At 38.7% G+C, this 25,070-nt stretch overlaps 1 protein-coding gene across 2 annotated transcripts in view; it reads right to left on the minus strand.

Moving 5' to 3' along the window:
* Window positions 1-1,185: 1,185 nt before the first annotated feature.
* Window positions 1,186-25,070, minus strand: part of sonb (SON DNA and RNA binding protein b) — a 31,180-nt gene continuing 7,295 nt past the window's right edge. For both annotated transcript variants that reach the window (XM_008430183.3, XM_008430191.3), the window contains exons 7-20: window positions 24,523-24,790; window positions 24,232-24,425; window positions 23,969-24,121; window positions 21,878-22,053; window positions 20,814-20,948; window positions 20,361-20,447; window positions 20,041-20,262; window positions 15,886-15,996; window positions 15,663-15,779; window positions 12,536-12,683; window positions 12,156-12,224; window positions 9,632-9,747; window positions 7,755-7,856; window positions 1,186-1,843 (exon numbers count right to left, since the gene is read on the minus strand). In XM_008430183.3, coding sequence (XP_008428405.1) covers window positions 1,766-1,843; window positions 7,755-7,856; window positions 9,632-9,747; window positions 12,156-12,224; window positions 12,536-12,683; window positions 15,663-15,779; window positions 15,886-15,996; window positions 20,041-20,262; window positions 20,361-20,447; window positions 20,814-20,948; window positions 21,878-22,053; window positions 23,969-24,121; window positions 24,232-24,425; window positions 24,523-24,790 — 1,976 coding nt within the window. In that variant the 3' untranslated portion in view covers window positions 1,186-1,765. The remainder of the gene's footprint in view (window positions 1,844-7,754; window positions 7,857-9,631; window positions 9,748-12,155; window positions 12,225-12,535; window positions 12,684-15,662; window positions 15,780-15,885; window positions 15,997-20,040; window positions 20,263-20,360; window positions 20,448-20,813; window positions 20,949-21,877; window positions 22,054-23,968; window positions 24,122-24,231; window positions 24,426-24,522; window positions 24,791-25,070) is intronic.

The raw sequence follows: 25,070 nt of genomic DNA on the forward strand, positions 1-25,070 counted from the left end.
TGGCTAAGCAATGTAACGTGATCCTCTGATTGGCTAAGCAATGTAACATGATCCTCTGATTAGCTAAGCAATGTAACGTGATCCTCTGATTGGCTAAGCAATGTAACATGATCCTCTGATTGGCTAAGCAATGTAACGTGATCCTCTGATTGGCTAAGCAATGTAACGTGATCCTCTGATTGGCTAAGCAATGTAAAATGATCCTCTGATTGGCTAAGCAATGTAACATGATCCTCTGATTGGCTAAGCAATGTAACGTGATCCTCTGATTGGCTAAGCAATGTAACATGATCCTCTGATTGGCTAAGCAATGTAACATGATCCTCTGATTGGCTAAGCAATGTAACGTGATCCTCTGATTGGCTAAGCAATGTAACATGATCCTCTGATTGGCTAAGCAATGTAACGTGATCCTCTGATTGGCTAAGCAATGTAACATGATCCTCTGATTGGCTAAGCAATGTAACATGATCCTCTGATTGGCTAAGCAATGTAACGTGATCCTCTGCAGCAAAGCGGGGCGTCATCACGACTTTACACCAGTGTGTCTTTACCTCCGCGGCAGATGCTCCGACGAACCCCTGAGATCGACTCACCGAATCCCTGGGGTTCGATCGAACCCAGGTTAAGAACCACTGATGTAAAGCCAAACGGCTAGTCACTAGTGAAAAAGGGTCATTTATGTCCAAATTGTGTGTAATATTACATTAAGGTGTGTGGTGGAAAATGACTACAAGTTAGCATCTGCTGATCATGTTATATGAAATGCTTGTGAACTCTCACCAAAAGAACTATTTGGGTTGGAAGTTGTTTTCTACAGCTGCATCAGAGCCCGACTGTCTCGCCTCTTGTTTTGAATTCCTTATCCTTGGTATAAAACTCATGTGTTGACTCTGCCTGGCAGAGCTTTTCACCCAGACCTGCTTCATTATTGATTGTCCTACAAGCTCTCTGTACAATATATGAATAAACCTGATTGAGTGATTTCACCTGACAGTGCTTGGTAATAGTTTTTTTCCACAACAGGTAGAACTCAACAAACCTACTTACATTATATTCCACAGTTCCCTTGTAAGACCTCATTTACCTCAGTAGGGTGAGAAGTGTGCACTACTCTCATGCCAGTTTTTGAGATTTCAACAACTAATAAAGCTGTGTGACATTTCCAGTGAAAACACTCAAAGAACCCAGACATTGTTGGTTATTTAACCATGTTACATAAATAGAATCTTTATTTCAGTTTGCATATGTTAGAAGGCTTTATTCCAACTTGAACAGCCTTGTGTGATAAACATTTAGTCAGAAGGAAAACTACAACATGAGGACAAACAGAACCAAGGCCTGTCATTTACTGCTAGAAGTCTTTACTTAGTTTCAACTAATAAAAGATTAAAACAGTTGCTATACATTACACTCACTATACATATTTACATAACTTACAAAGGTACAGTCATGCATACTTTATACAATCTCTGTGTAATACGTCCAAGCATGTCAGAAGGGGTTTAAAACCACCTAGATGGCAGCTGAGATCTCACCATCTCACCATCAGCTACAACGGAGAACAACAGAATATTTAGGTACCAGAAAGAAACACCACAAGTGGATTTACTGACTGGCTCAGTTCCATGTTGTGCACCGGGTCTGCCATGACAGTGAGGCATCCTGAACAAAAGCAGGAAGCTGTTTTAGATGCAATACATCCTGTACCTTCCTGACTGAGTGTCACAAACTGAAATGTTTGCAGTAGGAAAATAAAAGCTGTCTATGTGGAGAACAGAGGGCCGGTTGAGGCAGCAGTGAAGACGGGGCCGGTGTAGAGTCCAGGTCCGTCTGCAGGAACCTGCCAGAAAAAACAGGAACACATCTCAAAACAAGTTCATTGATACATCTCATGCATTTTATCATGACACTGGGTAGCGTTATTAGTCTAATGTTCCTGTTATGTTAATATTAAAGTTTCTTTAGGACAAGCAGGAAATGCTTGGACCACTATGGCATCTAACTCCAGTTGGCAACTTTATAATCTCCAAGTACATCAAATAAATTGCAATGTTATCTAAATGACTGTTTCAGAACACAATTTAAGTGATATTTATATCATTTTTTAACCATGTCAACCGTTAGAATTCAGCTGCATATGACTTTTTCCCCACTACATGGCATTAAAAACAATAACTTTGTTTTAGAACAGTGAAGATTACTTACATATTTTTTTTTACTAAACGCCAGATTACGACGACGCATTAAAATCATCGTAGATAGAAAAAAAGAGTGTAATTCCACCAACTGAGAAACTTTCTAGGAAAACTTTCTACAAGAGTTTAAGATATTGAACATTTGCTTGAAAAATCCCTGAAATTTGGAGATTAATGTCAGAATATTTTGACTTTTGAAAATCAGTATTTGAATTTTTTTTCTAGGAAATGCAAGGAATTCTCAAAGTTTCAGATTTTTTTCTAGCAAATTTTTGACTTTTCAAACTCAGAAATTTCCTTGTCTTTTATTACATTTCTGAGATTTCTGAAATTTACTCTCACCCCCCCTCTGCTCGGTACAACATGACCCACTGGCCTAGAATCATAAGGAAGACTGCTGACATTACAACTACTCAGCTGTCAGAAGCTTGACCACAAAGTTATGTAAATAGGAATTATGAAACTAAGTTTGCTTAATGGAAACACGCCAAGTAAAAAAAAAAAAAAAAAGTTTGAGGTGGTTTTTCCACTGCATCAAAATTGGTGTATTTTGCAGAACTGTAATGGAAACACTTTTTCTGTATTCCATGAGCCGTGATCAACAACTGAATGTTACCAATAAGAAGTTAAACAGGAAGTGGTAGCAGGATGATGGTGCAGCTTGTTTTTTAAATAATGTGAACAAGCTTTTGCAAAATTGTATTTTTTCACCATTAGCGGAATATTGAAGTGCTGCGCACATTCTTAATGCAAACTTAGCTACTGATAACCTCCACAATTTGGCTTAGAAGGTTGGCGTTTCTGTTACTGTATCCTAGCATACAAGTGGAAAGTTGAGTGGAAGGATCACCAGAGTAACATCTTGCAGCAAGTTAATGCTACAGTCCTTCACTGCACCAGCAAAACTATCCAAGGTGTTTTGTTGGCCTCATGTAATATTCTAATATTCTGAAAACTTGCCATATTTAATATATTGCTCTGGGGAATTAATTGCTTTAATGAGCTGAACTTTATAAATTTAATTACTAAAATAAATTAACCTTTTTATGCTGTTCTAATCTACTGAGATGAACCTGTTTGGAAGAACAATAGGCCATGTCCCCATAATCAACACCGAGTAAAAATATTTGCCGTTATTGGCTTGACTCCTACCGTTTCCATCACATCTGATTGTTTGCGGCACAGGAGTTTTCCAAGGAGACTCCAGTTAAAAAGAACTTTTTGTGAATAGCTTTGCATACAAATGTGTGAATAATTAGAAGTTTGCAAAGAGGCTAACAGCAGCCACAGCGCTGAAGGCTGCTCTCACTTCTACCTTTCCATGTTTGCAACAAGATGTTACGAATCTTCAAGAAGTTTGCGGCTGAAAGAATTTCCTTCACACCCATCTGTTGGGGCAGCAGCAGTAATTTAAGGAAACTGATTGGAAAGTTCACTGTGTGGGGAGCTGCCTGTCTAATGAGAGGCTACAAAAATATCTCAGATTTTTTTATTTAGATTTAGTCTCTGATGGATGTACATGTAAATAACTTGTAGTCTTGAAACTATTAAGGCAAAGTCATCAGAAAACTTTTTTTAAACCTAATATTAAAACATCATTTGAAGATGTTCTTGTTTATAGTTGAATTCCACACAAAATTAGGTTTTTTTATGGGTCTACAAGCTAGAATAGCTGGGAAGATGGACGTGACTGATTACCTTATATTTCTTAAAAGTCAGCTGGCCTTTCGATAAGGAGCAAAAACAATGGAAATATAGTTTATTAAAAAAAAATACTAGACAAACAAAACTATATGTAAGATGTGATCATTTCCATATTTCATCTACAAAAAGTGTGATAGAAAAATCTCATCTCTGGTTTGTACTTTGAAAAAAAAAAGATCAGTTTTCTACACCATGAGACACTGATGCTAACCTTTGTGAAATCTTGGATAGCGGCACCAAATTTTATCTAAGAGCAGCCAAATGTCTGGAATATTGGATATCAGGAAGTGACCTTATAAAATGCTTCCAAATACGACCTTCAATAAACTGCTGCTGCCTCTGAGACTGATGCTCTTTACTGATGGAAACATGTGTCAGCACATCTCTGCAAACGAAAGTCACACAAACCCAAAGCTCTTTCACTTTAAAAAAAAATCAAAACTACACTTAAAGTAAACAGCAACTCCACTGCCTGTAATGCATCGATGGACTGACTGACCCCTGAAACATGCAACACCCTCCATTCTCCAAGTTAAAATCCTCCAAAGCTGCATCCAACCCCCCGAGGGCCGGACAGAAATAATGGCTCCAACCATATGGGTCAGGATCTTTCTTTCCTAGCCAGGCTTTCCTCTTCAGGCTGTGAGCTCAAATAAAAAGGAGCATTTTAAAAGGAAACAATCTTCCACCTGACATGTTAACCTCAATGAGGGTCAGTAGGGTCAATCTGCGGACAGCAGCAACAGTCCCTTCTCTTGTTTTTCTTCTTTTACACTCCAGGGGCTCAATACAGAGAATATAGAGAGTAGAGGTGGAGGAAAAAAAATGATTCCGTAGAGAATCACAATTCTTAGTACTGGGAATTCTGAATCAATTCAAAATGTTCAAAAATCAATTTTAAAATGTTTTTAAGTTATCTATTTTATGACAAACACAGCACACTAGTCAAAGTCCAGGTTGAAGAATCTGTTGAAAAGCAATTTTTAGTCAGACTTTAAACAAATATGGTGGTTATGGAAAACCACAAGGGGTTCTGTTTGTAGTTTGCCACAAGGGAGCCACAAAAGAGCTTAAATTAAAAGAAGCTTTACTTCTTTTAATTTAATTTCAGAAAGTACTCCTGGATCTGTGTTTCTGTTTATTTTTGGGGTGTCTGTTTTGTTTTCTCAAACCCCCAGTTGGTTGCAGCAGATGGCTGCTCACACTGAGCCAGGCTCTGGTTCTGCAGAAGTTTTCTTCTTGTTTAAAGAAAATGTTCTTTTCTGTTTTTGCTACATGTACCCACACAGTCCAGTGTTGACTGTCAGTGACTCAGCTGGCCAGCATTTTAAACCAATTTGAATAACATCCTCATCTTGACTGCACTGACTAATAACTAGAATCAGTTGGAATCTATGGAGTTGACCTTTGAATGTGTCTGTATGACTGGACTGTATGGAATTTTATGTAAAGTATCTTGAGACAATATTTGTGAAATGACAAATACATAAAACTAAACTGAACTTTTTAGACACTTAAATCCTCAGTCAGTGACATGCCAAAAAAATCCCAAGAGCTCCATCTCAGACTCCACAGGCCTCAGTTAGCAGATTAAAGGTAAACGTTCAAACAGGAGGTTGCATCTGATTGGAAGACAAGACTTCTGGAACAATGTTCTTTGAACAGAAGAAACCAAAGTAGAAATGGGACAGAATCCCAATCGCCCCGCAGTCGACCATGAGATACCAACATTTCCCAAAATTCTAATATGAGGCCATCGTTCCAAATCCAGCAGCTAATCTACAACAGAAAAGAATCAACAGTCCAGACATCAATCTGTTTAAAATACAATGACTTCTTTTCTTACTCTGAGGTTGAATTTCACTCATTTCAGAACATTCAAAACGTCTTGATAAATAATCACCATGAATTAGAAAATGTGATTCCAGCTTAATTTCATCAGGTAGATGTTTATTTTCATTCAATATTTATAATGAAAAGGTCAAACTATTTCATCTCTTATGACAGCTCACTAATGGACTAATGGGTACAGTATGGCTGATAACTAATGGATCAGTGATAATGGAAGCATTAGTGATTCTATATGGCTGATCTATAAGCTGTCACTCTGTCATTTCATCAAAGTATAAAACCAACTCAAAATCTACTTCCACTTGCTTCCTTGGAGAAATTTTCCAATATTTTCATTTCATGACCTGCAAGCATTCTACATTACAGGAAAGAATGTCAGCATAAACTCAATAAAAATGAAGCACACCTTTAGAAGATGCAAAAGAAAAAGCAACAATTCTGCAACGCTGCAATCAATCTGAGGAACAGACATGCCGTTTTTAGCTGTGTGTATATGTAGATATATGAGTCTTTTTTTCTTTTCAGAAAAATTCACTACCATCATCTTGGCCCATTTTCAATTCATTCAGCTAGATTAAAAATACATTGTTTATCCTAAAGGGAAATAAAATGTTATCATAACTCATATCATCCAAGTATCTTCAAAGAATTGCTGTGGATGGTGATGATGTGGGCAGGAAGGATCTCCTGTAGCAGTCAATCTTGCAATAATTTTGAAGAAGCCTCTGACTTAAGACTGTTTTATGACTATCAGGACATGTAACAGATCAATTTCCAGGCATCAGAGACAATATTCCATGGCAACATGTCCTCGATGACACCATCAGTTGCTGGTTAGCTTTGCTAATCCACCTCATTTGCTTTTGCTGCATCACTCTAAATCTGTCTGACATGGTTAGATGTTTGCGTTTCTTTGTGCAATGTGAAAGAATTTTTCACAAAGACGTTGTTGGTTACTGAAGCTGTGTGGTGAAAGGACGTCTTGGTCTATTTAGACTGGGACTCTGAATAGAGGCCGTCTGCAGGCATTCCCCATCTTTAAAAGGACATTAAAGATTTAGACACATTGAACAACAGTAGGAAAATATTCTGGAAATAGATATTTTCACTGCGTGTTGATGCTCTGAAGCTCCATCCATTTCCCTTTTACATCTCCAGTTTTTTTCTTTTCTTCTTACTTAAAGCTAATTGTGGGAACATTTACCAACCAACGTGTGGTCTTTGGCTGGTTTTCTACCGTAGTCATCTGTGATCAGGCCACATCCCAAATAAGTGTTTTATGTCAACCAGACAATTGTAAAATCCACTGATTCCTCTGTGATGGACTGCCGACCTGTCCAGATTGTTCCTCGCCTCTTCCCAAAATGAGATAAGCACCAGCACCCCTCCTGACCCCACTGGGGACCAGGGTGTAAAGAAAATGGATGGATTGATGATTCCTCACTGATGACATAATCAGAACAACTTTTTCATCAAAGGGAAAAATACTACTTGTGTTAATGCTTTAAATAAACATTAAATTCTTTGCTTCATAGTCTTCAGTCCAGCAGTTCTACAATACCTTATCCTACAGCTGAACTTTTCCACAGTAATATGTTATCTTCTTAAGCAGTGATGGTTGTGGTCTTCCCTCCTTGTGGAGGGTGTTGATGATTGTGTTCGACAGCTGTGATGTCTATAGTCTTCCCAATAATTTTCTAGGCCTTAACATAATGGATTAATAATGTAAGCCTGTATATCTGTGGTCAATCTAAACACGATAAATGTATTCAGTTGAATCAAAAATGAGCTCAGCTTTACAGTGATCTGATACTCTCACCTACACAGCAAAGCGTTGAAATAAACAACTGAGAGAGAGAAAAGCTGAGGCATTTTTAACAAGTTAAAGGCCACGAGAAAATAACAGCAGCTGTTTAAAGGCTCTCTAACGGGGAAGTGCAGTTACAACAACAAGTGTATTCTGTTATTTCGACCCAGGTGGAAAAGAAGACGAGGCCATACCTCTCCGAGAGCCTGCAAGGCGACGGTGGCTGCCATGGCCTTGGCGTGTTTCTTATTGGGACTGGCAGTCTGCGGCTGATAGTCCACCCCGTTCACAGTGACCTGCAGCAACACAGCATATGGATGGCTTTAATAACACAGGAGCTATGGATTCAGTTGATTTACGCTTTTAATTACAGACAGTGAAAACAAGAAGGTCAGGAAGATGTAAACACAGAATATTAGATTTACTCAAAAATATATGAGAAAATGTATGACACTAGCTGCATTTCCATGAATCATAAAATTGTGCAAATTGAAATTACAAAAGTATTTTTGCTTAAAGGGGCAATACTATGTATTAAAATGTATTGGGCAGGGGTTTCACAGCGGCGCAGTTGGTAGAGCTGTTGCCTTGCAGCAAGAAGGTTCTGGGTTTGATTCCCAGCCCGGGTCCTTCTGCATGGAGTCTCCATGTTCTCCCTGTGCATGGTGGGTTTTCTCCAGGTACTCCAGCTTCCTCCCACAGTCCAAAAACATGACTGTCAGGTTAATTGGTCTCTCTAAATCCTCTGTGTGTGCATGGTAGTTTGTCATGTCTGTCTCTGTGTTGCCCTGCGACAGACTGGTGACCTGTCCAGGGTGACCCCTAGTTAGGCACAAGCCCACCTACTAAGGACAAGGGTGTACAAAAAATGGATGGATGAATGGAATAAATTGGGCCTCTGTCTCTTTAAAAGCTCCTCCTCTTTATGAAACTCAGCTTTCAGGAAGTCAAACATGCCTCCTCTATTAACCCTTTAATGTGTTCATCAGTGTTACACTGAGAAGTAGCTCAGATGATGTACAGTTCCACCAGGTGTTAGCTGATTGCTGCAGGCTAGTCTGAAGGAGCTGAGTGTGGGAGTAGAAGCTCTGTGAGGCAGAAGCCTGGAAGCTTAGAAACTGCTAGCTCAACCCGAACGTTTTTCACAGCTGAATGGTTGCCAGGGGACATTATAGGATTTCTCAAACATGCATGAAAGAATCAAAGCAACACTAGAGATATGTTTTTAATGAGGGAATAACAAATTAACATGATGTAAAGCTTAAAATGTTGACTTTACACAATACTGCCTCTTTAGGATGTACACCTGTCACCTCAGTGATTTTAAATGACTTATCATATGAACAAGATTATTCATGTCTGACTCTATTTGCATTTCCAATTTAATAGAAATAAGAACTGGAAATGCTTTGTTGATTTAGCAGAAAATCGACAAAGTTTCTCACACAGTTGTACAGGAAACACAGCTACTGAAATGTTGTTATGGACAACTGGTTTATTGTTTGGTTGATTCTGCAGGGCTCAATTTTAATGAAGTTGGTAAGAAAAAAAAATCTTCAAACGTTTTTAGTTCACAGTTGAAAGAAAAGCAGAACCAATGTGGAGCCAAGGTATACTAAAATTATAGAGTAATCAGCTTCGATGAAACTTTCATCTGTTGCCAAAATACGACAGAGAATAAGGTATGATCCATAATCATGTTTTAAGGATCCATGCTAATACAGACACTGTATCATTCTGAATTTACAGTCATACTCAGTTAATTGGAAAATAAGTCGCAATGAGCCTTGATTGTCATATTACATGTACCAACAACTATACTTTTAAGCAAGTATAAAACACCTTTCACAAAGCTCACATTTCTATTTTTAAACACGATTTTTTATTGGTCAAATATAATAATCTACTTTTAAATGTAAAGTGGAAAATCATCATAATTAACAGAAATAAAGGTCATCTGTGCAATTAATCTTTATAATGTATGTCACTTAGTGAAAAAGTTCCTATAATAAATCGGCTTTTCAATAATATTCACATTTATTGAATGGGTCTGCTTATCAGACGAACCGACCTTGAAAAGGAAACTCTTGCGGTGGTCTGGTCCGCTGTGGTGAACCATGACAAATTCTGGCTGCGTGATCCGCTTCTTGTTGCACAACTCAATGAGAGCAGAAACCGGGTGCTTCCCTGTGCACAAATAAAACCAGCATGAATAAAACGAGAAGGAAAGGATGGCGACCATTTTCACAAGTTTAAATAAAAGACATTTTCTGTCAGAATCTGAGTCGTGTCTTCAGAATATCAGGTTTTGATGGAGTTCTTTGAACTGCTCCCATTCTGGGCCACACTGTGATAATGAGAACATGAACAAGCAAACAGATCAATCTAATGCTAATTTCAAGATTTACTGACTTATTTTATGTATACAGACGCAAGGAGAATCTTTTGTTTAAACCAGCGGTGAAATCAGGCAGGTGGGTCACCATCTATTTCATTAAGTTCACTGATCCTTCCTGAAGAAAACATTTCTTTCACAGTCAGGAAATGTTCTAACACCTACAGCAATGGGCCTTATGTCCAGTTTCAATGGACCACAGGACAAGTCTATGTATATGAATGAGCGTTTGCAAACTGTAATCTGGATTTTAATGCTTCATTAGAGTAAGGGCTTCTTCCTCCCTGTGCAGCCTTTCAGGTCATGTCAGAACACGACTCGTTTATCTCTACAAGATTTTTAGCTTTTGTTCTGGGGTTGAATCACAGATTCAGTGAATCAATTCCACTGAATCTGAGAAGAGACGGGTTCTGCATCCCAAATAGGACACAGAACCCGTTTCTTTCCTGAGCAGTAAGGTAAACAGATGAACGTGGAACCTTCAGATAAATTGCCCCAGTAATTTTTGTGATAAACAATAATATTGTTGTTTTGATATCACTTTCAAGTAAATATACTGCTCAAAAAAATAAAGGGAACACTTCAGTGTTCACTTAAATGTTAAAGTGTTCCCTTTATTTTTTTGAGCAGTGTATATTGATAGTGGTGTAATAATGCAAGTTCTCCATCTCAAAGTGGAATCAGTAGATTCCAGAGTGGAATTGGAAGTTATTTTAAACATCCAAAATAAAATACAACAGCCAAAAACAATAAATAAAATGGAAATAAAAACCACACACAACATGAAGCATTAAACATGGATTATGAAGTCTCTGTAAACAAAATTGCCCTTCAAAAATAATATAATTAATATTGAAATGAAATTATTTTTAATTTGTAATGTGATTAATTAAGAACTAAAAGTTCCTGAGGTCGATTCTGTAAGATGTACATGCCTCGAGTAGCTTGATATTTTCATTTAACTGATTATTTTTCTGTTGTATTTGTTGCTGCCTCTTGGCCAGGATGTGTTTTTATCCTGGTAAAATAAAGGTTACCGTATTTTCCGCACTATAAGGCGCACCGGATTATAAGGCGCACCTTCAATGAATGGCCTATTTTAAAACTTTTTTCATATATAAGGCGCATAGAATAGACGCTTTAGTTTGGGTTGACAATTTGTTCCGTACTCTATTATTACACATCCACATTTGTAAAGAAATGGTCCCCGAGTACTTTATATAGTAGCTGCCCCAGTCATTGTTTCACTCATGGTGTTGGTGTTGGGATATTGTGCCCAACTGCTTTCTGGGTAACACAGACCAACCGACACTCTGCCGCCGGAGTCTCTGTCTCTCTTCCCCTGCCCCTCCCCCCCTGGCTTTAAATGTATTATCAAACTTTATTAACAAACCAGTGTTCTGACAACTATCCCAGCATACACCGCGCACTTCTTCTTCTACGGGGGAAAATGAAGTCGGCAGCTGCTTACCGTAGTTACTAGACCTGTTGTGGCTCAATATTGGTCCATATATAAGGCTCACCGGGTTACAAGGCGCACTGTCGGTTTTTGAGGAAATTGAAGGTTTTTAGGTGCGCCTTACAGTGCGGAAAATACGGTTAACAAAGTGTATAATTTGAGAGGATCAGTGACTTCAAAATAAAAAATAAAAAAAAACAAGTCAGAAATAAACAAATGGAACATTGCATTTCTGTTTATGGAACAAATCTGTCTAAAATAACCAGAGTAGATACATTTTTACTTCTTCAAGGTAATAACATATAATATTCTAACAAGGTATAATGAAGTAAATTGACCCAGTAGAGTGCTGTATCATTACAAAGATATTTAATCTGTTTTGTGCAGAGATATGGTATCTATAAGGATGGCTGATGATGACAAATTGACTTTTGGGAGAAGGGGCAATTTTTTTTTCTTCCAACTACTCCTATTTATTCAAAACTTTCTGTTTACATCAAGATGGGACATGTTCATGTTTAATTGTAATTGAATGAAACAAACTAAAGTGTGTGTTAATGGAGGGGAGCCTCATCTGGAATCACTCCACTGCCAGGGCGCTTTGAATAAGACAAGTCTAAACCCAAGTGCTTTAGAGACAAATCAAGAATCAATCAATATATCTGGCACACAAAGTTATTTTTCCATATGAGTCTTTTCAGCAAGAGCAAACAGACAGACATAATGCAGTAAATGTGTTACCCATTAGGTCCTTGGTTACAACAAGTCCTCCTGTTTGCTTCTGTGGCTTTTCGCCCTCAGCAACAAGACCTGGAAGATAAAAATCAGTGAGCACAGGAACTCCATTAGCACTGCTGCCATATTTATTATGATCATCTGTCTGAAAATCTCCCTAAAGAGTCTATCAGTGGGATGTGGAAGGGGCTGATGGAGCTGCAGAGAGAAGCAGGAGATTTAACAGGAAATTCAGTGTTTGCATGTGGGGAGTTATTATACAGTACAGAACCAAGAATTAACCCTTTAAATGCCTGTATAATAATTTTCATGAAAAAAAAACAGCTAATAATTTTCAATAAAGTAAATGATTTGTACTAAATAACCCAAAAAAGATAAATTCACACCTTTTCTGTCCACCTTGAAGTCAATGACGATTGGTTCCACCGTCCCTTCGCGGTTCCTCCCTAAACCCTCCCCCGTTCTCCAGCCCATCTTCCTCATGAGGAACTCCCCAACGCCGCCCGACACCGGAGCCGCCCTGAGGAACTGGTCCTACACCCAGGAGAGAAAAAAACTCTGCATCAGCACAACTCTACATAGATCCAGTGGAGTGACCCATTCCAGGTCACTGGAATGGGTCACTCCACCAACGTTTATGGCAGGAAGAGGAAGTTATTCAGTTATAGTTTTAATTGTTCGTGTTATGTACACGTTTCATAGAGTTCATTCAATATGCTTAAGAACCAATCGCAATGTTTCTGACTGACAGACCCAAACCTGACAGTTAAATCGGATCTAAACTGCTGGTGGGTTTGACACAACAGACTGTTACCATCCACAGAGTCAACAGGGACAGACATGCACTGAGGCTCCTGACAGGCACATGTCAGCTTGGTGTCTAACAGCCCTTAGTAAGACATGTAACCACAGACCTGCAGCGCTAACAGCTGAGGAGGACTTTGCAAAGTTTTACCTCGGGGGAGCGAACGTTTGGACTGGTAAGATATGAAAGCATGTTACTGTGGGGGTTTGAAATCTTTGAAAGCTATTTTTCTCTCTCTTTTTTTCATTTTGCTGTTGTTTGTTTGCCGTTTTGATTTTGTTTAAGGATTTAGGACACAGGTCTCATTGATGTCAGTGATTTTACTACCTTCCTAGAGCTGTACTGCTCTATCAAACATCGGATATTATATGTGGTTTAAAGTATCTGCACAAAGACAGTGGTAGGCAGGCTGAGGAGAGTAAGAATCAGCTCCATAATTTACAATTGAAAAAATACACTTACATACACTGAATAAAAAGACATATTTTTCACTATTTGAAGTAAAATCAGACCAAACTATTCCTGTTTTAGTTTCACTAGAATTACCAAAATTATTTGTATTTGTAAATCCAAGCTTTCTAGCAAACAGAAATAAATTTGGTGATCAGATTTTTAACAACATATATTAGTTTTTTTCATACACCAAGATAAATCATTCAAATCAATCTTTTTCATTTCCATAAATAACTTGTTCACATCCTTCTGCCTTTCCTACAGGACAAATCCAGAAGTTAGAACAGAAAGGGAGAAGATCACACCGGATTACACAACACAGTGTGTTAGCCCACAGTTTGTGAGACTACTTCAATGTTGTTGACTGGATGGCAGGAGTCAGCATATAGAGAGAAGCAGTCTAGAACTGAGCTGGCAGCCCTACCACTGACTGGTAAAAACTGATCCATCTCATTAAACAGGTGAGCTGCCGCCGTCAGTCTCAGCGCCCGGTTAAGGTCAGTAAGTGTGTTTTTGCAAGAGGAAAAAGGTGAGATGTCTCCTCTGTCATAAACTTTCACACCACAATGTCTAATTTGTCATTGACAGCTGGGTTTAAAGCAGTTTGTCTGATCCTGCTGCTAAGCTGCTGGTCAGCCGCTGAGCTGTCACAGAGGATAAAGATGGACGGAAACCAGAAACAATGCAGCAGTGAACGGCGATCGGTCCTGAACTTTTAACAAATGCCAGCTCAGATCCCAAATACAAACAAAACACAGAAAACTGTTTTCTCAGGGTTGGTAACAAACTGAAGGTTTTGTACTGAACGGTTTCTTTTCAGTTTCCTTTTAGAAACACTGCATATTTTTTTCTTAACTGGTATTAAACGTGATGCTGCACGCTTTCCTAAATTCCCCATAGCGGGGTTGACCGGCACCTGATGACATGACTTTTGTGAGTCCTGACTCAGCGATTGAGAAAAACTGCCTCAAGTCAACCTGGGCCTGAACGCCCCACAGATTTGGTCACCATGTTTTTCTTCCAAATACTTTTGGGTTTATCATCTAATTTTTTAAAAGTTCCTGCAGAGTTTTGTTTAATTTTCCTCTGAGGCAAGTAGTTTGGGGTTCAATTCCCAATTTGTGACCTCTCTGATTACTGTGAAAAAAGAAAATATTAAAACTTTTTGAGACCCAAAAATCCTCTTCTTTCAGTTTACACTCCAAACCTTTCATTCAAAGTTCCTTCATTCAGAACAAACATGATCTCTGAAAAGACGCTGGTACATGTAGGGATTAACATTTAATCAGCCAATATTTGTTCTCCACTCCCTTTAAGTGGTTGCCAGGTCCATGATTGTTTTTTTGGGTGTTGTTCTTTAACCTAACTAATCACTAAAATATATTTGTGTGATTCCTAAAACCAGTTTCATGTTAAAAGTGCAGTGTGATTGAGAGTTGACAGTGTTAGGGAGTTGCTGTTTTTCCTGAAGAAATGCAAATCCTCTGCTTAATGGACCAAAACTTCAATGAGGATTTCCATGTTTTACACATTGAACCACTGAAGACCGATGATGAAAGCTCTGCAGAGAGTAGTGAAGGCTGCACAGAGGACTGTTGGAGTCAACCTCCCCACCACCACAGACATCTACACCTCCAGATGCAGGAAAAGGGCCTCCTGCATCATGAAGGCCCCCACTCACCCAGCACACTCACTTTTTGTCCCGCTACCCTCAGGCAGGAGGCTGCGGAGCATCAAATGCAGGACAACCAGACTGAGAAACAGCTTCATACCTGAAGCTGTGAGACTCTCAAACTCCTCTCAGTCTCTCTCACTGCACTGTCCCTAACAATAACTTGGTCACTTCAACCCCCCAATGACACTGTATTTGCACTTTACACTCGGACACTTTAAAATGTTGCACTGCTAAATTTATCTTCCCATGCTGCTACATTATTCATACTTCATCAATTTTGTACATTCCTATTAATATACATTTCATTTTTCTACTTCTTGTTTTTATATATTTGTAAATATTTTTCCTATTTATAACAATTTGATCTTGTAGCTAGTTTTTATATTTTATACTTATATTTGGATGTAACTGGGGCCGTGACTCTCAATTTCGTTCCACCTCATGTAACACGTGATGTGAATGACAATAAAGTCTCTTGAAATCTTGAAAAATGTCTGTCCTAGACATCCTTCATGTGACTCACCATAGGATTTTATGTTAAATGGACTGAATTGGGCCACAGTGGCTAAGTAACCCTTACCTTCTTTAACCATGCTTGTGGTCCGCTGGTAGACAGCTCCTCTGAGCTGAGAACCTGGGCTCCAGTAGAACCAGTAAAGAGACCAGGAACGTTACTGGACTGAGCCCATGCATCCACCTGTTAAAAAAACAAGTATTGTCTTAAAAGCCAGCCATTCAATTTTAAATATAACTATTTGAGAAATCAACATTTCCTTATTAATCCTGAGTGAGAATTATTCTACCTGCTCTTGAGCGCGGCTGAGCATACAAATGGCACTGATGTCATAGGGGTTCTCAGCCAATCGCCTCTGAGCTTTGATTCTCTCCGTCACTGCCTGGGTGATATCCACATTCTGAGGGGGAGAAGAAGAAGAAGAAAAAAAGGCTATTTGAAGTGATGGAAGAAAACTACCACTAGATCGGTTTGGACTTTTCTCTATGCTTCACTGCTCATCTACAAGGACCCATCTGTCCCAGCTGCTGCTTCAAAACTTAAGGCTTTACTTAAATCTTTGCTGTTTCCACACAGGAGCAGCAGTTATGATATCTGCCAGAGAAGTTCCAGATGGGAGGCAAAGGAGAGCTGGGTGTTTAATATACAAATATGTCTGACTGGAGTTAGCTGGAAAGTGCTGAGGAATATATTAGAATAATAAGATGCATGTTTTCAAATTAATTTATCTGGAGTGCAACAGCAAATAGAACAACATAACAGCAGTCAGGTTTCTATGGCTTCAGGTCAAACCCACTTTATTCTTGCTTGCAGTTAATGCTTTCATTAATTATCTTCTGCAGAATAGAAGTAAAATAACTGTATATTTTAGCTGCAGGTACATCTTTTGATCAAGCATTCACTAGATAAATTCTGTTATCACATTTTAGGCAATAACATTTTTATTTTCTTATTTAAAAAGGGAACTATTTTAATCATTTGTTATTGGGGCCTGCCATAGCAATGCATGGCAGGAACCTATTGTTCTACACCCAATAAGCGGTCTCTTTATTAGTTTATTTATTTTTATTCCGTCACCGTTAGTGGAGCCCAAACCGCTGCGTGCACCCCCACAGAACTGGTATCAAAACGTTCAGCTTGATCCCGAGAAGGGAGCTATTATTTTTTAGTGGGATTCTGAGTTACAATGACAACATAAATTGATAAAAACGAGCAAAAATTGAGGCTGAGTGTCTCACAGAATCAGTAATCTTTCTCTCTGAAACACACACACACCACAGTGGATTTCTGACTCCAAAACTCTTTTTAACTCCCCCTCACAGGCACAAATATCAGTCTACTGGTCTAAAAGTCGGTCATGACATAGATACACATGCCTGCTCCCGTAAAATGTTTTTAAAATGTTGCTAGGGCTTATGGTTTTTTTGTCAGGGTCCTTCAGACCGACGCTGGGTGTCTCACAAATATAGAAACTCCAGCACACTGTCTGACAGCGAGAGCCAGCCCAGGTGCAGATAATTACCATAGCAACTCAGCTCAGTGAGTAGTCTCACAAACAGGTAGAGACAGGTCTCACAATGCATTGTGGGAAGAATACATATTTCCTGTGACTATTCATATTTAGCTTAAAGTAAATTATTTCTCTGAATTTTCTAGTGTGAATTAAAATCCTTAGTATGAAGGTTGAAAAATTTCGAGACATAAACAATTACCCACTGTCTTTTTTTTTTTAATTTCGAAGCGCGAGTAATAATCACGTGCGAAGCTTATAGTCGTCAGTCTCAGACTAAATTTCATTGTGCATGAGGTTCAGCAATTGTACTATTGCAGTGAACCATGTCAGCACATCAGTACTGCACTAATGTGCTCTTAGGTGTGTCCAACTGTGCAATTTATAGCTCAAACGACGGGTCCAAAGTGACGGGCACACTTTTACAGGCCCCGGTTAAATTTCTTCAGGAATTTTCTAGTTTGCATCTTTTAATGTATTTCTAATGTATAAAAAAAGGCTGAAGAAGATAAATAAAAAAAATCTGCAAAATGTGATAATTACTAACGAATTACGAATACGAATAAATGATAATCGTCAGTATAACTGATTGACTACTCTAATAATTGTTAGCTGCAGCCCTAATATAAATGTGTGAAAGTCCTTAAATTATTGGGGTTTTTTTTTCAGAGCTTCTTTGGCTCAATTTAACACATTTTTCTAACTATGAACACAAAATGTGCCCTGCTACAGTTTATGCTCAGTTCTACTTTATTTTTTACTCTTCTTAGTCTATGAAAACTATTGCAAAATGCAGCTCTAGTTCTCTGGAACAAAAGAATCAGACTTGCACAAACATGTGAGAGATTCTTAGATCATTCTGATCAGGGAGTTTATAAACACAGCCAACGTATAAATCTTCTGTAGCATCTGCTGCAAACACTGTTTGGGCAACTAGTTTTTTATTTTATGACACTTTCGCTACATCAAGAACAACATACATCTGCTGTTTTCCACTCAGAAGCTTTTTCTGAGATTTCCAGCTCCAAACAGCCTGAGTTTGGCGTCTAATAAACACACATTCTGACAGAGGTTTTGTAGCTTGTTCTGTCTCAGAATAATATCCCTGCCTGCCTACAAAATACCTTCATCCACATGAAAATATAAAACACTGCCAGAGCACTGCAAATTGAACAGTGACAACGAACTGTAAATACTCAGAGTCCAAGTGTCTTGTTATTTCTCATATTGCTTGTATTGACAGCCCAAAGGCGCTGGCAGTGATGTGTGATCTCTGCCAGCGCTGACAGCCGATCTCATTACAGCTGTCTCTCTCTGCATGTGCCCACCAAGCAGAAGATGGTGTCTTGTTATTCTGCAGAAACAGCTGCTTTCTGCTCAAAGCTCTGATCAGCACGGCTGGGTTGGGTAACAGTGACCTCTGTGGCACACATGGATCAGTGTTGATGAAGAAGTTATTCATAGCATTAAAGTGATCAAACCAGAAGCTTTTTGCATTTTCCACGGGTGAAAGGCCTCCTTGCCAACACCATAATCTGTAACTCCTCCACAAATTCTCTAAAACTTCACATCTACACATTAAGAAGAGACACATCATTGTTTTGTCAATTCAGTTCAAGAACACTTTATTAATCCCAAATACATGCAACTCATCTTATCCAAGGTTCTTCAAAGAGTTTGTGTTGATGCTGATGACTGTGGGTAGGACTGATCACCTGGAGCGACTGAAGAAGCTCTGTTGTGTAGAAAGAAGATGCCAAGGGTTCTGCAGATTTCTTTTTTATTTTATTGTATCCAGCCAATCCTTTAACAGCAATACTGCAATGACGAATGGGATTTTATATAATGTGGAACTCTACCAACCATCATCCTCTTTAGGAAGGTACAAAATGTTCAAATCAACCCAGATACAAACTGCAACAATACTCTAATCACACACAAGTTAAGAGATAGTCAGTAAGTCCTGTTACTACAGGACATTGGCTGAAAGGCCATTCAGAGGAAGAAGACATTACTCCAGATGCAGCAAAACAAATCTAGATGAGATTTTTCAAATGTACTGAGGTTCTGATGAAACTAAACCAAACATCCATCTATTCCCTCTCATCCCTGAAGCTTCTCAAAGGAGGCTGGTCCTCAGCGTTCACTGGGCAACAGGTGCAATTCTTCCTGGACAGGTCGCCTTCAAACCATTTCACTGAAAATAAATCTAATACACAGAATAGCTGCTTCTGTTTTATCTTCAAATATTTAGTTATCTATATGGAGGCTATTAAATAACATGATAGACCTTGTAAATTCTTTGCATGTCTCCACCTGACTTCAGTGTTGGCGTCAGCAACCAGCTGCTTCTGAACTGGAGTCTAGCACCACCTTCTGGTTCAGAAATGAACTGCCATCTAGACAAACATGCCAGACTTCTACATACTTTTGCTTGTAAAGTTTAACATTTCTATAAACTCTTTTTAATAAACATGCATGTAAAACAGTAAAACACCAACAACAGTCAACAGGCATATTGCTGCAGTTTTTTTTTTATATGGAGGCTCAAATAGCCACAATGCTAAAATATTTCATATTTTTTGGGCGCCATGGTTCTCTGTTTATGGCACCACGTGGCACAATTCACTGGGATTTAAACTATAGCGCTTTGTTTATGGGAAATGTTGCTTTATTCTCCCAAAATGAATTGTAATTAAATTTGTAGGACAGTGTTAGTTTCTACAATAAGCTCAGATCTCTCCAGCTGCTGCTCTGGGAGCTCTAAGTGTTCAAGCAGGAACTGATATGGGTCATAACAGAAAACAAAACATTTTAATGATACTGCACAGAGGTGGGCTTTCCTAAAATATCAAAACATGAAAGTCCAACCAGAACAGAATTAAAGTGACTTTATTAGACACCAACAATACCTCCAGAGAGTTTATGTCTTACCTGCTGCCGTATTTCAGGGAAAACACTGTCGTTGTCAGGTTCAGGTGCTACCTGCTGCTCCATGACGTCGGGTAACCCTGAATCTGATGCCGCCTCGCCCGACGGTAAGGCGGGCGTCGCTGGGGGAGCGATTGACACAGACTTTTTGCCCGTAGATGTAGATTTGTCAGCTGTTTTCTCAACTGGAACCCACTCTCCATAGGCAACCACTCCTTCTCCCTCCTGCATGGTAACATTATGAACAGGAAGAAGCATTAATGTATTAAAAACAGATGGAAATCCTTTGCTTATCCTTATTGGTTGAAGAGATGCATCCTGACCTTCTTACGATGTTGTGACCCTGAAGACACAGGAAACTCCTTGGCCATTTCTGCATCACTACGCGATGTTGGACGAACTGTTGTGTTCTGAAAGTTGGAAAAAAAAAAATTGCAATAGAAATTTAAATGCTCATTTTTATTTTTCTTAAAACATTATCCATGTAAATGCTGAACGGTAATTTTTCAACTTCACTTATGCACTACAGGCTGCATTTAAAGTAATCAATAATCAGCTGCCAGATTCAATACAACTTATTTTTTCCTATTTTTAAGCCATAAAGCCATATTTTTGACAAATTAACAAATGAAAATCTGCCTTTTCTGTATTTCAAAGAGCTTTAACAAATCTTTTATTAAAAAGCCCCTGTCAAATCACACCAACTACATCTTTATATGTGCCCAGTTTGCCTCTTCAGTGTCCATTTCTCAGACTAAAAAAGACCTAAAAATTACATTAATGTTGAAGTTGATGACTTTTTGCTCTCGAATGGTTGATCCTCCAAAGAGTTTGCCATCATCTTCTTCATCGGAAACATGAGGTAGTGCCACCGGCAGCTCTCCAGTGCTGTCTGCAATCATCTTGCATTTCTATAAAAACAGAGAACAATAAAATGACTTAAGAAATATGTTCCCCCAGTTTGAGATCATAACTTCATCTTAATATATTCAGCCACTATTTGTGGTTTTAAGCTTTGGAAAAATAGAAGGGTTGTAAAGGAGGTTTTTTTTAAATAAACTTTTCTAAACATGCAACAAAGCTGTAGGTCTTGACTTCTATGTGGTTTCAAGTGGAAGAGTGCTGATGTTTAGAGTCAGAAGTAAGACAAGGTGACATTTTCCTTTTTTTTTTCCTGACAGATTCCAGACTGAATACATGTCTGGTCTTCAAAGTGTTGTTTGTCCTTAGTAATAGACTCTGCATGGAAAGAATACTACAGGAAAATCATCTGCCAATCAATTCATGCCTCCTTTCACTTTCAAGTCGGTTATCGTGAAGTTCAGTACTTAGAAACACTGTTCTATGAAAAACTGTCGTTTTTAGCAACAAATGAGCATAGCTGCAATCCAAATATATTTGAGCATTTATTGATAATGCATTATTGTTCAATTCATTATATATTTGGTTAATGTATATTGAACATCCTTAATTTTCACTAACAAAATATGTCAATCAGATAAGTACTGTATTTAATTGTATTGGTTTTTGATGGGGATTTATAAACATACAAACAGGATTTATGATTCTTCAGTTGTATTTTTGCAAATAAGATGAAACAGAAACTTTAAAATATGTATATTGGTGTTAGTTAGTATTTCTAGTAAACTTACGCCAGTAAAAAAATTTCTGCTGGCTCCTTATAGCCTTAGCTTTCATATATAGCCTCAACATTTTGGCCATGTTTTGGAGAATACCTGACATCGATATAATAAATCATCCAAACTGAGAGCATGCTGATGACTGCTTACTATTTTTAGTGCTTTGTTTAATCCTGAAAACACACACAGTGGGGTCTTACATCAGTAAACTCCTTAATGCTAATGCTGTTGGCCTGCTTCGCCACTTTCTTTTTCACTTCTTCCAGAGCAGCCGAGTTGGCCTGGATGCCAAGGATAGATGGCTTGTTACCAACGGAGGACAGTGGGAGCAGCGAAGACAGAGTCCCCATGTTAGACAGAGCTGCAGTCACAGAAGCTACAAGGGAGACAAAGATAAAAGATTTGAAAGAGAGCCGATAAAACGGGTTAGCATTGTTCATTAAGTTAGTGGAACAACAACACATTTATTGTTTTTAATTCTGTTATGTAGGTCATTCAACCATCAAATTGGTGCAAAGCACTATTCTACCCATTCAGCTTTCAAGTGTTTCAGGAACTTTGATCATTCATGGAACTTCTTTGAACATATTTTTCTTCAGAAAGTGGACGATGACATTAATGTTGGGAACATCTGTGCTTCTAAATCAGATCATGTTTGGAAGAAAAAATTAAGTTCACGTGGCTTATGCGGCATACTAGGAACACTCAAATATAAAAGTTCTGACTGGAACTTTTGCATGCAAAAAAAATAAGGTGATTAATTGTGTTAAAATGTTTAACTCATTAAAATCTATTTAATTAATTAATTAATTGAAATTATTGTGTTAAAGTCCCAGCCCTAGAATTGGCCTTTTAGAAGCTATGTCTTCATCTCAATACCTCAGACTCATTATTCTGCATTTAGTAAATAAAATACATTTTGATCATTCTAATTGATTTAAAGCAATTGAAGTTCACTCTAATTTAAGGTCAAACACTGAAAAACATTTCTGTGTTTTTATTTAAAAAGGCGTTTTTTTATATTACCGTACTCAGAGGATTTATCTAATAAAATGTGAAGCCCAATTTACACTACACGATTCTAGAATTGTGGTCGACCGATTTTCACAACCTGAGACCCTCACTAGCCGACTAAAAATTGTAGGTATAATGTCTTCGATCGTAGAGTGTGAGAAATCCCTTAAATTTACACGATACCACACCTGAATTTAGACTGAACAAACATGGACAACGGCGTTGAAGCAGTAACTGTAGATTGTGGACGTATTTTAACCGAAAAAAGACGCAACAAAAAGTCAAAGCTTTGGATTAAGAACTGGACTTGGCGAAATCAAGAGTTATATTTATTGCACTACAATATGGAGGTGAGTTGTACTTTTTCTCCCCTTTTAACAAACATTACACTGGGCTTAATATTTTTTCTGTGCTGTTGATTAATTCAGTGTAACCGTTTAAATAGAAGTTTTTCAGTTTTTGATGTGTTGATGTTATAGAATATGTGCATGTACTGGGCTTTGTGTCAGAAAGCTGAAAAACTGAAAGATCAGAGCAGCTTCAGCTAGAAGAGTGCATGTCCTGCGTATTTATTTTTAGAAAACCAGATGGCAGTGATCATTATTTTTTTCCCAACTGATCGTGAAAGGGTAACGTCTTCCCACACCGTTTATGGGGTGCATGGTGATTTAATTGCTAATTTTCTGGCATCACCTCTGCTGCTCTTGCATGCGCAATATTTATGCAGCGCTCAACGCTCGTCAGTTTAATGAACTTCTGCACCTATTTTTTTCTCAATTTAAACTACAAATAGATAACACACCATAACATTTTCTGTATTTTTCTCTGTTGTGTTATTGCTGCAGACTGAAATCAAACGAGCCATTTCAACCAAAGAATGCGTTTAAACCAGATGTACTCTGTGCGAAAAGTTTATCATTTTTCTGTGTTTTATTTATTTATATTTCTGATTGGCTACCTGTCAAACTCAACAGGTTGCCTTCTCGCTCCCAGTCGATGGACACCACACACATTGAGATTATTGGGACATGACAAACATGTAGAATATTCCTGATTTTAGATCTGACTCTCTACCGACTGGGCCCGATCAGTCATAACACACCACACACTACAGGATGATCGGTTACGATCAGTGACAATCTTAGAACGCCGAACGTTCTAAGATTGCCATAAGGGCAAAATGGGGGCAGAAAATCGTGTAGTATGAACTGGGCTTAAGATAATCTAACCAACATCCCAGAATGTGACATATTCAAGAAATGATTTCCAGATTTTACCAGCAGTCATGCTAGCCATTGCTGCATTCATGGCCATGTTTGGTAGGGCCAGAGGAAGCACTGTAGTCCTAAGGCTGGCAGGGACAGGCATCCCAGCCTTCACACACATGGCAGCAGCATTAGCCTTGGCTATTTCCAACAGCTGCTCCTTATCTGAGGAAACACAGAAACATGAATAATTAACCCCAATTTATTCAAAAACATCTAAATCATAGTTGCAAATGGTAGCTTTGACTGTGGAATGCTGGTTTAGAGTATCTGACCCAGTTCACTGATGCGTTTTGGGCTGGTACTCCTGCTTCGGTCCTTTCTTGTGGGTGATCTTTTTTTGCGCAGGATGAGGACGGGGGAGTGGCTCGGTTCACGTTTCCAGCGGTCCCTCTGGCTGTAGGTTAGCCTCCTGCGGTTGCGTGATGCAGACCGTGACCGGGACCTCCGGGAGCGCCGGTGGACCGACCTACACAGAGAAGAAACCAACAAAACACAAACGATGACATCGGTTCTGATGCTGGTAACCAAATGTTGGATGTTACAGAATGAAAACGTAACGCTACCTGGAGCGCGACCTCTTCCTCACTGAGCGGCTCCTGGATCTGGATCTTCTCCTGTAGCTCCTGCTGGGGGACTTGGATCTTTTTGCCTTCTTTGATGACTTCCTGTCTCTGTCTCTGTCTGGTGACCTGGATTGCTTTCTTTTCCTCCTAGCTGGTGATTTGTCATGAGACCTGGGCTTTTCTGAAGCTTTCTGCTGAGGGGCGGTGGACTTCGGGGCTTGTTTGGGTTCAGAGGGAGTGGGTGGCTTGTGGGCAGATAGACCAGAACCTAAAGTTTTAGGAAGACCAACAAACAAATTCTAATCGAGCTGAAAGTCCAACTGGTGCTTTGAGACAGTGTGACATAAACCAGTGTATGAGTGTGTGCGTGCGTGTGTGTGTGTGTGTGTGACCTACAGCCTTCTTGAAGCTTAACCAAGGAGCCTGCTTCCATTTATTAATTAAAATAATTAAATTTAAAGGAAGCAGCATTCAGTTAACAAAACCATTTTAACAACAGTTCAAAATTGAAATAGTTTCATACAAGGTCTGAAGCATAACTATTTATT

This window comes from Poecilia reticulata, chromosome 2, assembly GCF_904066995.2.
Source record: "Poecilia reticulata chromosome 2, P_reticulata-male-v2, whole genome shotgun sequence".
NCBI lineage: Eukaryota > Metazoa > Chordata > Actinopteri > Cyprinodontiformes > Poeciliidae > Poecilia > Poecilia reticulata.